The following is a 13,178-nucleotide window of genomic DNA, read 5'->3' as shown; positions in this document are numbered from 1 at the left end:
CGGCGAACAAGATTTATCTGAGCCTTTCTCCCCTTTCATTAAGCCCTGGTATAATAACATGTCAGTTTGTGCCAGGATAGCTGGGTGGACAATTTGCAGGCGTGACACATTTTTCTTTTGGTTCTGCTCCTCCCAGATGTATTTAGGAATTTTCTGTTTCACTAGTTTGTGCAGTCCTGGTTATACATTTTGAACAGAATGCACAGTCTTTGTCACATTTTATTTACTTTGAAGTAGTGGTTGATTTTTGCCTCTCTCCACGTCTTTGCAGATAATGAGTCTGGCTTGTTCCGTACTGAGCCATAAAACTGGGCAGGTCCTAGTTTCGATCACTATTTCAATCCAAGTGGGCAAGCCTTAAGCTACCACATTTGGTCTATTTTACCAGGCTTGTGTTTGTGAGGAGAAGTTTACCAGCATTCCTGTCCCTATTCTAGGTATGGGCAGGATTGGGGTGGGCCACTTAGTTGTTCATTTTTCAGGTTGTGGGCATCATTGGCAAAGCTAGTATTTATTGCCCATTCCCCTAAATGGCCTTGAAAAGGTGGTGTGACCCACCTTCCTGAATTACCTTTGATTGAAAAGTTTGTTGTATTGTTTTCTCTCAAGTACTGATCCAATTTTCTCATTAGTTCTGAATCCACCACCCCTACAGGCAGGTCATAACTACCCTCAAAAAAACCTTGCAACCATTTGTATATGTGGCCCAAAATTTTAAATCTGTGCCTGCGGTCCTTGAGCAATTTGTTATAATGGGAACAGCTTATTTAATCAGTCATGATCTATCTACAGTTAAATCAAATGTCTTCTTACAGACTCTTGAGGAGATCAACCCCAACTTATCCAGTTTAACTTGAGGCTGAAATTTTTCATCCCTGGAGATTTACCAAATAGTTGGTAAATCTTTTCTGTTTGGCAACCTCCAGGACCTTCGCATCCTTTCCAAGAGAGATGACCAGAATTGAACAGAATACTCCAGTTTTGGCCTGACACTAGTTCAACATTATTCTCTACCCCTCTGCATGCTACCCCTTTTATTTTGGTCAAATGTTGGAAGAACTCTTAAAAAATCTAATGTCTGAAGTTCAAGATGAGTCCTCTGATTAATGTATCACCAAAGTATAGCCTTTATTTTAATGGTCAAGTTAAGTGGTCCACTTGACCCCTGCCAGTGTCAGAGCATCACTGCGCTGTGGTGTTAGTATTTATCCAGATCCACCCTTGAGTTTTGAGTCTGAAGTTTAAAGATTAAATTAAAGGACACATATGACCAACACCATTTTAGTGTATTTAAGTATATATTTTGTTTTCTTTGAAGATCATGGTTTATTATTTATGAAATATTAGAACTGCAGAATGAAAGGTGTTTTGCACTCTAGAATTACTTGTCTGAATGTCAGTGTGTATATTTCTGATTGGATGTTGGTAACTAATGACACTAGTGTGGGGATGGGGCCAAAGGCATTGACGTATCGTGATGTAATGATGCAGCCACGTAGTGATTTATTAGTTGAAGGACAAGGGTAAAGGACCAAGACCTAAAATACCTTGGCACACTTATGAGATTCTCCTCATTTTGGCCTTGCCTGCAATAATTATTTACGCTATTTCCACCTCTGTTTTCACAGCTCATCATCCTAAATCATAGTTGTAAAATGACCATTCCTGACCACCTTTCCTTCATGGGACTGGCCAAGCAAAACCCTTTTCTCTATTCACAAAGTGGGCTTCAAGGATTAAAGACTGCAGAGTTAAAGGTCCATAGTAACTCAGAACTTGAAACAACCAAGGAACCTCATTGAGGTGTGATTTCAACCTCTCTTTATTGGGGGGCTATAAAGATCACTGACAGCTGGGGTCAATTAATCTCACTTTTCTCTCATCCTTTGACCGATGGGTCACTGAGTCCAATTATCCTCTGGCCATTTGGCATCATGAACGAAAGGCCAGTGAAAAAGTGACAGAAATCTTAACACAAGTCTGTCATCTTCAGCCAATGAAACTAAGGTCAAAAGGGTCAGACCTGATGAATGCTGATTGCTATTGCTGATGCCAGCTGCAATTATATATTCATTGAGTGACAACTAGCTGGAGAATGCTAGTACTAGAGGAACTTATTTAATTAAATTATTTATGCATGGCATGCAGTGATCCAGACCTGCAGTTCAGCAACTTGCAACTCTGCGGTGCATCTGGCATGGCACAAATGAGCCAAAATGCTGCAAAAGAGACCTATCAGATGTGCCTTGACACTAGGCTGCATAAAATGCATTAGTACTTTGGCCAAGCTGTTAAAGGAAGCATCTTAAGGAAGAAAGGAGAGGTGGAGAATGTTGGGAGGGCATTCAGAGCTTGAGGACGGGCAGCTGAACGCTTGCAGAAATAAAGCATTTAACGTTGGTTACCTGTGAGAGCCAAGGACAGGAGATTAGTGGATGGGTGCTATTTGTAGGCTGAAGGATGTTGTGGAGATAGGGAGGAATTTGAAGAAAAAGTCAAGGATTTTAAAAATCAAGCTGTCGTACAAGGGCCAATCTAGGTCTGTGATCACACTGAATGTTGGGTGAATGAGACCCAATGTCAGCTGAGGTACAGGCAACAGAGTAAATGGGACAGCATGACAGAATTTCAAGCCAGATTCTTTGAAGGTGAAGGTGGTTCTGTGCCTGTCTATCATTACAAAATGGTACTATGCATTGTGTGGCTCTCTCATCTGTGCTTTATTAAATTGGAATACCTTGAAACTGTAAGGAACACTGACGGTACATAGCAATAGTGACCCAGGGGCAACATGCTATGATCCTGGCCAACATGACAACAAGGAGACTAAAATTATTTTGAGAAGCTTGATCTAAGGAACTGGTAATTCTGTCACTGCTGATGGATTTCCATCCACTGGTGCTGGGAAAGTCATGCATGGATGGTGAGTGAAAGGAAGTGTATTGCTGTGATGCCTTCTACAGCCAACTGGGACACCAGTACTGATTACTGAAGAAGGGCCATTCTAATTCTGGCAAGAGGTAATCAAGTAAATGCGGAATGGTAGTACAGTTTTTGAATACATTTAGGAGAGGAGGGGAAATGTGAAATAAAAGATTACTGCTACACAAGTTGTCAAACAGTTAAGTTCAACTGATGAGATGATGCCAGGGATGCCTATCTAAAGGTCTAATTATAGATGTTTAACATGTTGGGCCACAGGAGATTTCTATAGCTGACAACACCCTTGGAATGGGCTATTACTTTGTTTCTAGTACAGCAGCACAATTTATAGAGTTTAACTGATTGCTGTTTGGGGTGCAATTGTTTTCAGTTTCTCTGGCAGAATGTAGGGAGCTTTTAGAGTAGTGAGTCAATCAGATTCTTGTCATTTTCAATGCTCTTGCTGTGTTTCCTTGGATGTGAAAAGCACTTAAGTTGAAATTGACTTTGTAACAGATTCTGGTTGCCAGGTTACTGATCTCCGAATTACTCTGTTTCATATCTGCAAATTTACTCCAGTTAAGTGCTTTAGCATGGGGGAAAACACTAACCTTGTGTACCACAAGCCAGTGAACATCAAGAGGCTGAAATGATGTCAAAGTACCCAAACTGATTATTAAAGTCACCTTGACTCTGCAGTCCTTTTCTGTAATACACCCTGCAACATTGACATTAAATAGTAATACAGAAACTGACAGATATCTTTGACAATCTTTCCTCAAGGCACTGGTTTAGTATTGTGCAATCTTTGCATCCCTGTCAGAGGTCCAAGAGAGCCAAGTTTAATGTCTGCTCCAGAAGGTATCTGACAACAAATTGCCTGGGAGTGACTCTCCTTTGCAATAGCTATCCAACATGCTGACAATATGGATCAAAAATAAATCAAGTTTGACTGGAAACGCAGAGAAGAGTCAGTGAGCTCAGTTAGGATTCTCACCTATACAAGACGTTTGAAGATTCAAGTCCCTTGAGAATTCAGAGGCTGTTATCTGAGTTGACACTTCAGTGCAGTACCATGTTGCACCGTCAAAAATAGTGTTCTAAACTAGATGTTAAACCAAGATATCTTCCATCTCAAATTCATGTAACATTTCCCACAGCACCATTGCAGTGTGAGCAGAAGAATAGTTATTCCAATAGCCTGATTTACTTCATAATATTAGCCTTATCTCATTCCTGTTCATGATGTTTTGCTATATGCGGATTGGATAGTACATTTCCCTGTATTGCAGCAGTGGCCACAATTTAAGTGCTGTAAAGTCAAATGGAACATACTAGGGTCTTGAAAGGCAAGATGTAGGTGCAAATTCTCTTAGTTTCTACATGATAATGAAACTAAGGTAAACTGGTGTAGGCAGATTGAGAGAAATGAATGAAAGTAAGAAAAACTTGCTATTATGTAGCACATCTTCCAACCTCGGGGACATTCCAAAGCACTCTAGACCCACTCAGTTAAATTCTCTTTGAAGTGTAGCCACTATTCAAGTGTTTTAAACAAAAAGTGCGAACCAATTTATACACAGTAATATCCCAAAGTAATATGAAAATAACCAGGTAATCGGTTTTTGGGTGATTATTAGTTGCAGGATAAATATTGGCCTCCTAGATAACATGGATAACTCCTCCATATTGCTTTGGATTGCTGTAATGGGATTTTTTTGCTGATGGGGCAGGAGGTTTAATCTTTGAACCAGTGTAGGTAATTGTACATAGGTACAGGATAATAAGCAAGAACTATTGAACTATTGCTGGGTAGTCTAGACGTAGGTACAGAGAACAGACTAGCTAGTTTTATTAGAGAATTGGAGAAAATAAATTATACCTATTAGGAATGATTAAACAAGTTGTGGCTCTTTTCTCCTGAAGATTAGTGAGATGCGCATTGATAGAAGTCTTCAAAATTATTAAAGGACGTAATAGGTTAGATACAAAGATGATGTTTTCACCTGAAGGCAAGTCCAGAACTTGGGTCTATAAATGTAAGATGGATAGCAATAAATCCAACAGGGGGTTCAGGAGAAAGTTGACCATGTTGGGAATGGTTAAAGTGTGAAATTCTTTACAAGAGGGAGTAGTTGAGATGACTGGTGTCCTTTCCATGGAAAGGTGGAAAAAGTGCTTGAGGGAGGAAGGAAGAGAGGGCTATGTGGGTTATGTATGTTAGTGGGTTTGGATGAACAGAGTCTAGAGCAGGAAAGATTGGCTTAGATTTTCCAGGTTGAATTGCCTAATCTCATGGCATTTTCAATGTGTTCATTGGACTACATGGGAAAGATGAAAAAGCTGTTGGACTTTCAACTGTTAGTCACAGAATCAGAGGAAGGTTATAGCATGAGGACATCATTCGGCCCATCATTATTGGCTCTAGGCAAGATAAATGCACATAGTCCTTCTCCCCTGCCTTCTCATCATAGCCCAGCAGTTTTTCCTTTTCAAGCACTTGCTCCCTATGAATACTACAGTTGAATCTCTCTACTGCCAAATAATGTTCCTGACGATAGGACATAACCAATATGGCTAACAGTAGCACCAGAGACCATGTCTCTCCTACTTTTTCTTTCTTACTTTCTTCCTCTCAAAACCAGGGAAGTTTCTGCCAGTCATTTACAAATCACCAGTTAGGCCATGTGTCTATTCATAGGCTCTTCAATTTTAGAAGGATGTCAGGGACCTGGAGAGGATGTAGAGAAGTTTACAATAATCATTGTTAGGATGTGGATTTCATTATGTAAACAGAGAAACTGGCACTATTCTCCTTAGAGAGGAATAGTTAGAGAGAACTTTACAAGAGTGTCCATAAATTCTGCAGTGTTTTACAAAAGTCAATAGGGAAAACGGTTTTGAGTAGCAGAAGGGTCATTAACGAGAGACAGCACCATCAACATTTTCTTAACCTTCCCTCCCCACATGAAGTGTTCTGTGTTAGGGTTTGTTTCAAGTATAGACTGGTTGGACTAAATGGATTATTTCTGTGTTATACAGCTGGGACTGAAGTATTATTCAGTTTCTATTTTGGAAATTTTATTTTCCAGATATTGTCAATTTTTGGCAATAAAAAAAGTATTTCCATTTCTTTAAGAAAAAGCTTTGGGTAAATGTATCAGCTTTCTGTATCCATGGAGAAATGCAACTAAATTGGTAATGGCAATAAATGATACCTAAACATTCAAAGTGGTTCATTGCCACCGACACTTTTTTGTAATTTGGATCCCCTAACTCCATCTGAGTTACCCCCAGCTACATCATCGACTAATGTATAATATTACATATTCACAAACAAATGTCATTGGTCAGCTTTCAACATCCACACCTTGAAAGCTGGATTCTTTAAGAAAAATACATGATTGACATTATAAAATATATTGCCAAAGGAGCTTTTATTGGTGTATGAAAATAAAAGAAAAACACAAGAAAATAAAACTGATTCCTCTAAGTGGGTCTTTGGGTTTGTTTTTTGTTGGTTATTATCAGTTAAAGCCCAAAAATCGAAGCCCTATTTATGTGCTATGAAATGCTAAGTAATTCTATGTAAAGTAACAAGCTTGTAATTAAAGTCCCGTCAGCTTTGATCTTTGTTCTTATTTTCTAACTATATCCTTACCACAAGGAGGGTGGGGTAAGCAAATTCAGCTTGACTGTGGTGTCATTCGCTATAAAAAGGAGAAAGAATATACCATGAGAGCAGCACTGAAGAGGTATGGATTGGATTGGAAGTGATTGTGGTCTAAAATCCTGTGGTTTCATACTCTCCAAACTTTTGTTGTGTTTGTTTTTTCCCTAAACCAATTCGTAAAGAGAAACATTTCAGTGTCACTGAACAAAAGGGAAAAGTGGGTTGGGGGATGCGGGGAGGTGAGAAGGTGCTTACAAAATTCATTTAAGTGTCATGCTGAAAATGTTCCTAAATGGGCTATGTTTTAGAAAGTTGATAAAAGCAGCTTCTGGAGTACTCTGTGCCAGCTCTTGGCCCACCGAATATTAGGAAGGATATTGAGTGAGTGCAGGAAAGATTAATCACAGCGATAAGTGGATTCCAAGGTGAAACAGAGGAATTAACCAATATTTACAAATCACCAGTTGGGCCTTGGCTATTATGTCTATCATAGGCTCTTCAATTTTAGAAGGATGTCAGGGACCTGGAGAGGATGTAGAGAGGTTTACAATAATCATTGTTAGGGATGTGGATTTCATCATCGTGAACAGAGAAACTGGCACTCCTCTCCTTAGAGAGAAATAGTTAGAGAGAACTTTACAAGAGTTGTCTATAAATTCTGCAGTGTTTTTCAAAAGTCAATAAGGGAAAACGGTTTTGAGTAGCAGAAGGGTCATTAGCCAGAGACAGCACCATCAACCTTGTCTTAACCTTCCCTGTCCACGTGAAGTGTTCTGTGTTGGGGTTTTAGTTGGACTAAATGGATTGCTTCTGTGTTATATAGTTGGGGCTGAACTATCACTCAGTTTCTATTCTGGAATTTTTTTTCCAGATATTGTCATTTTTTTGGCAATACTGGCTATTTCCATTTCTTTAAGAAAAAGCTTTGGGTAAATATATCAACTTTCAATATTCCATGCAATTTAAAAGTTAGAGGGGTAATATGATCAAAGAATTTGAAACTTTAAGGAGATCACGGAGGGAGTCTATTTTTTGTTGATTCGGGGATCTGGGAATTGGGAGCTTTCAGAAATGGACAAGGTGAGAGAACTCTTCTGTAAATGGCTTCCATACGGGTTCTGTTGTTCACTTTGATCTGAGACTGAGATTTTTGTCAACCAAAGGGATCGGGCTGTAATATGGAGTGATGACAATGATCTGCCATGCTGTCGTTGAGCGACAGAGCTGGCGCAAGGGGTTGAAAAACCCATTCCTGTTCCCATGTGAAATAGTGGGAAAGGGAATTTGGTGCAGAGTGTGGTGGTTCTGAAGAATGTCACAAAGATAGTGGGGGAAGTGGGGAATGAGGCAACGACGTTTGAAAATGAAGAATTTTAAAACTGATGCTGTGAACCAATGTAGATTGGTAATGAGGTGTGATGAGTATTTGAAACAATACAGGTTATAGAGTTCTGGGAGAATTTTCAAATTTCCTCTCTGTGTCTGTCATGTAATAGAAATTACATTTATTGCCTGATGACTCCAGTATCTTTCAGCAATATTGGATGCCGGTAATTGCAACATTTCTCTCCTAGAATCATAGAATGGTTGGAACACAGAAGGGGGTCATTTGGCCCATTGTCTGTGCCAGTGCTTTACCAAACCAACTCACAAGTTTCACCCATCCCTCTGCCTTAAACTAAACAGTCATGTTAAAATTTGGACCTATAAATGTCAGGAAGAGGAGCAGAAGTTGGCCATGTGGCACCTTGAATCTGCTCCATACTTTGGAATGAATGTGTTTGTTCACATTGTCATGTCAAGTTATTCAATAAAGAAAGTAAGACATCCATTTGGACAGAAAATGAAAGACAATATAAAGCTAACCATATAATTTTAAAATTGGTGAAGGAACAGAGAGTAGGGGTAAGTATAGAGAAATGTTTGAAGATGGTAAAACGAGTTGACAAGGCCAGTTATAAAAATATACAGGTAACTTGGCTTTCCAGGGGAAAATGTTCCTAAATGGACTGTGCTTTACAAGGCTGATAAAAGCAGCATCTGGACAAATCTGTGTAGCTCTTGCACTACTGTGCATTAGGAAGGACATTGATCTGAGAATGAGTGCAGGAAAGATTTATCACATGTTCTATAAGTTTGTTAGGTTTGGATAGAGCATTGTACTCTGTAATGAACACCACACTTAGGAAGGGTGTCAAGGTCTTCAAGAGAATGTGGATTTACTAAAGTAGTATCAGGGTACAATGATTTCAATAGTATGGATAGTCTCAAACTGGGTCAGAACTGCGATGCTTATTCTGATGGGGAGTAAGGGTTTTGATAGCATTGGTACAGAGGAATGGTTTCAGCAGATGGAAGATTGGTGAGCAGAGGTGAAAAGATTCAGGTGACTGGCAACAGAACCAGAAGCAGCAAGAGAAATATGTTTTATGTAGCCGGCTGTGATCTGCAATGAACTATGGGGTGGCTGAAGCAAGTTCAACAGTAAACTTCCAAAGAGTTTAGGATAAACACAAACACAAAAAGAACAAATGTCATCCTAGAGAAGGAGCAGGGGAATGGGAATATTTGGATCACATTACACAAGAATGGGGGCAAACAAGATGGGTTGGATGACTTCCTTCTGTACAGTATTATTCAATAATTCTTTATCTTCTATAAATCCCTGTCATCATCCTGAAGAGTTCAGTTAGGTTGCTTTCCTGGAGGAAAGAGCCCTAGCCTATTCATTCTCTTTGGACAATCATAACTTTGTCAGTCTTCAGTGCCTCAAAATCTTTACTATAAAATCTCTGAATGGTACGTGTGCTTTAAAAATGCTGAAGGATGGGGTCTTCAGATGATCCTGTGTTAGAAGTTTGGAGAAAAGTTGGATGCAGTCCTTCATGTCCAACAATTTTAATTTTCTAGATGCTGCAGGATTGTCATTTTTTGCTTAGTTAACTGGTCTGGAGCCTTGGTCTATCTGGCTAGAAGTGAGTCTTCCAGCCACTCCCGTGCTTCACCATAAATGTTTTTCTCCCATCTCCCACTCTCTGTGAGTAGTGCCAGTTTTATAGACATTTTTGCCTCCAGAAGGCCCACTGATGTCTCCTTCCCTCTTTCAAGGTGGATGGGAATTGCATATGTGATTCTGAATTCTATGCATCATTTGCCTTATCAGGTGGATATAAAAGATGCCACAGCATTATTTAGAAAGTACATGGGTGTTCTCCACAGTATCCTGTGCAAATATCAATCAGCTGATTAACTTTATCAACAGCAATAATGGAATTACCCATTTAATTTGTTATTATTAGATGTTGCTGTCTTCAAAGAGGCTGCTATTTTAACTCCCTTAACCACAAACTGCCCATTTATTTAAAGTAAATGATAATTCATTTGGTGTGAAACTTAAGAATTGTCCTGAGGATGGATGCAATGTTCCTCATAACTTTTTTTGTAATTGGTACCTGATCTCACTGCCACACTGGATGTTGCTGTACACAAATCGCCTGTTCCAATCACCTGCAATCAATGTTACACGGCTCCTTTTGTACCTAGGTTACATAAACACCATGCAACAAATGACTGAGTAGCCGTCATAAAGATTGCCTCAAGAGACATTCCCAATTCCTCTGCTGCATTTCCATGAGATCTAACCAACCTACTGCACATAAAGCACATCCAAACAAAGCACTGTGCTCGTACTTGGAAACTTGCTATGGGCTTTTTCTAACAATCTGTCTGTCACAATAATTAATTGCAGGTCAAATAATGGGGCTTTTGGGACCCAAAGTCTTATAGACCCACACAAGGCTTTCTGCTGTTTTAACTACAAAAATGGTAAATTGGTCATGTTTCTTTGTGTGTTGGTGTGCTACTTCTTGATGACCAGGTAGTACCTATTTTGTCAGACTTTTCTTGAATGTCATCTGTGGCTAAATAGGTCTTGCTCTTGCCTCTGAATTGAAGGTGGTTGATCAAAGCCTGATTCACGAACTCTAGCCTGAAAACCCATCTGCTATCCAGTACTATGTTGAGGACATGCTGTCTTGTTGAGACTGCTGCTTTTTAGCTAAGGTCCTATCTGCCTGTTCAAGTCAGCGTAAGAAGTCCCCAGTGTCCTGACCAATGTTTATCGCTTAACCAACAGCTTATAGTAGATTGTGCAAACTATCACATCGTGGGAGCTTTCTGTACACTGACTGCTGAGTTTCACTTTACAAGATTGACTACCCTTAAGAAAATACTTAATTGTTTGTGAAGCACTCTACAGTTATGGATGGCTGTATAACTGGGAGTTAATGAGAGGTGCTTAGGGTGTTACATAATGCACTTCTTGAATTATAATTGGTTGTGCTGGATTTACTTCACCGGATTCTGATTGTGAGCCCCAGTTTGAGGACTATCTCTCCTCGGTTCATTATATGCACCGTCTGTCTTTGAGCCAGGCCAGCTGACACTTTTGGCTCAGTCATGGTGGTTCTGCAGCTGTGAATCTGTCAGCACTGAAAGACAAAGTATCTTCAAGGGTCGAGTCCAGATGCTTTTAACTGACGCACAATGTGCTTTGATTTATTTTTCAGGAGGACGTGTGGAGCTGAGGGGGAAGTTTGGTGAAGTGTTCCAGTTGAGAGTGGAGTACCTTAATGGATGCTCTCAGAAAGCTTTTGATCCCACTTCTTGCTGATTTTTACAACAAAAGGTCCATTGAGGAGCTGATGTGTTTTTAACCACACCAGAGCAAGATTGTTAGAAGACGTCAGGTGACCTGATTCCATTGACCTGAGTATGGCAAAATTGGTCTGAATGCTGCTGCTGGGTTCTGTTCTGGGCTCCTTGTATTATCCTGACAGGTGCAGAATGAAGCCAGTCACTCCAGTCAGTTCTCCGTCGCCCCTCAGACTGTTGAACAAAGGCCCAGAGTATCTCCGCAAGCAAATGGAAAGCGACAACAGGAGTCGGATGCTGAGTGCTGTCGAAAGGCTTGAAGCGGACAAGCCCAAGTATGTTAAAAGCCAGCAAGCAATGACCGCCAAGCAAGAGGCCGTCATTGGACCCTGTGCATCACCGCCATCTTTTGCTGGGAACCGGGTCAGGCTGTGCGAAGCCAGGGGCCCGTGCCAGGAATTTAATGCCAGGAAAGAGAATACCAACATGGAGGAGCTTAACAATGCTAGGAATGTCTTGCTGGACAAGCCATCCCATGAAACGGTGGTTACCAGGAGGGCCATCACCAAGAGAGTCATGAGGCCCGATTCCTTGATCATCTACCGACAGAAACGGGATTGCAAGATAGGGAGCACTGAGACCTCGAGGGGTTACAACTTCATTCGACGACTGTTTCAGGGGTCAATGAGGGACAAACAGGTAGTCTCCCTGGAACTGCCAAAGATCATCCTAAAGGAAGATGGCAGATCCTTCCCTGAAGGTAACTCGCACACGTGTCCTTTCAATGTCGGAGATGAAGCAGAAGCTGAGAATCACTGCGTCAATCTCGTTTCCCACAAAGAAGTCACAGGCTGCCCTTCGTCACACACCTGCAACATCAATACTCAGAACTTGCCACGTGAGCCCTCTGAAGCTAATGGGCCAGTAGCTTTGAGAAACAGGACTTTACAACGCTCAAACTCTGACCTCCCTCTGCGCAACTCTGTGGCTTTGTCGGAAAAGGACAGGTTTTTCAATTACTGTGGCCTCGACCTGGATGTAGCGGAACGTCTTGGGCTGTCGAGGTTCTCTCCTGCCAACTCGGACTCCACCTTGCCCAGGGTTCAGAACACCAGCTTGGCTGACAGTGAAGGCAGTGAATTTTTTCGCTGGAGTCAAGATGGAGAAGGTCTTTACGAAGAAGAAATTCATGAGCAAATCTCTTCCGGGATATCCGTCATTGAGAGGAATGCACGGGTCATCAAGTGGTTGTATGGCTGCAAGAAGGCCAAAGAGGGACCAAGGGAGTCAACAGTGTAGAGAAGAGATGATTTAAATTTAACTCAATTTGCATAGACGATATTGTCTCTGCATTACAATCTCACTTATAAGAAGGGAATTGGAACAGATTAAATCTTCGAGTATTTAAAGTTTTATTTTCATTATTTAACTCTGAAGACTACTATTCAGCTTTGGTCTGAAAGTCTTATTCGAAGACATTAAACAAATGATGGTTGTTTAGTGCAACAATTAAATATGATCAGCCCAGATTAGATGGGGGACTGTATTACCTTGTGCTGTGTTTTTACTCTCATCGAAATTATAAATCTTAATATTGGATGGGATAGAAAACTTTCCATTTAATGCCCCCAAATTAATAACAAGTACATCCAAGTCCAGTACAGCTCAGATTAGAAACATTTGCCTTTACAATCATCAAAGGTGTTTTATAGAATATCCCTAAGTGTTTTAAAGCTAATTAATTTTTTTTTGAAGTATACATTAAGTCCTCGTTATTCACCAACTTCCTACCTGTGTATTCATGAAGTCAGCCTTGTATGGGAATGGCCCCCATTTTGCAGGGGTTTGTGTTCGTAGACAATGGTCTGTCTCATGAGTTTCCATAATATAAAGCTACATCATCTGCGCGTGCTTCAAGAAATGCAAGTGG

The 13,178-nt window shown here is 40.5% G+C and overlaps 1 protein-coding gene across 1 annotated transcript in view; it reads left to right on the top strand.

Annotated features, from left to right (window-relative positions):
- The window catches only part of fam110d (family with sequence similarity 110 member D), a 33,660-nt gene extending 20,943 nt beyond the window's left edge, over nucleotides 1-12,717 (top strand). The window contains exon 2 of the mRNA XM_052036718.1: nucleotides 11,164-12,717. Coding sequence (XP_051892678.1) covers nucleotides 11,387-12,547 — 1,161 coding nt within the window. The 5' untranslated portion in view covers nucleotides 11,164-11,386 and the 3' untranslated portion in view covers nucleotides 12,548-12,717. The remainder of the gene's footprint in view (nucleotides 1-11,163) is intronic.
- The last annotated feature ends 461 nt before the right edge of the window (nucleotides 12,718-13,178 follow it).

Source organism: Pristis pectinata, chromosome 22 (assembly GCF_009764475.1).
Source record: "Pristis pectinata isolate sPriPec2 chromosome 22, sPriPec2.1.pri, whole genome shotgun sequence".
NCBI lineage: Eukaryota > Metazoa > Chordata > Chondrichthyes > Rhinopristiformes > Pristidae > Pristis > Pristis pectinata.
This window is presented reverse-complemented; position numbering and strand designations above follow the sequence as displayed.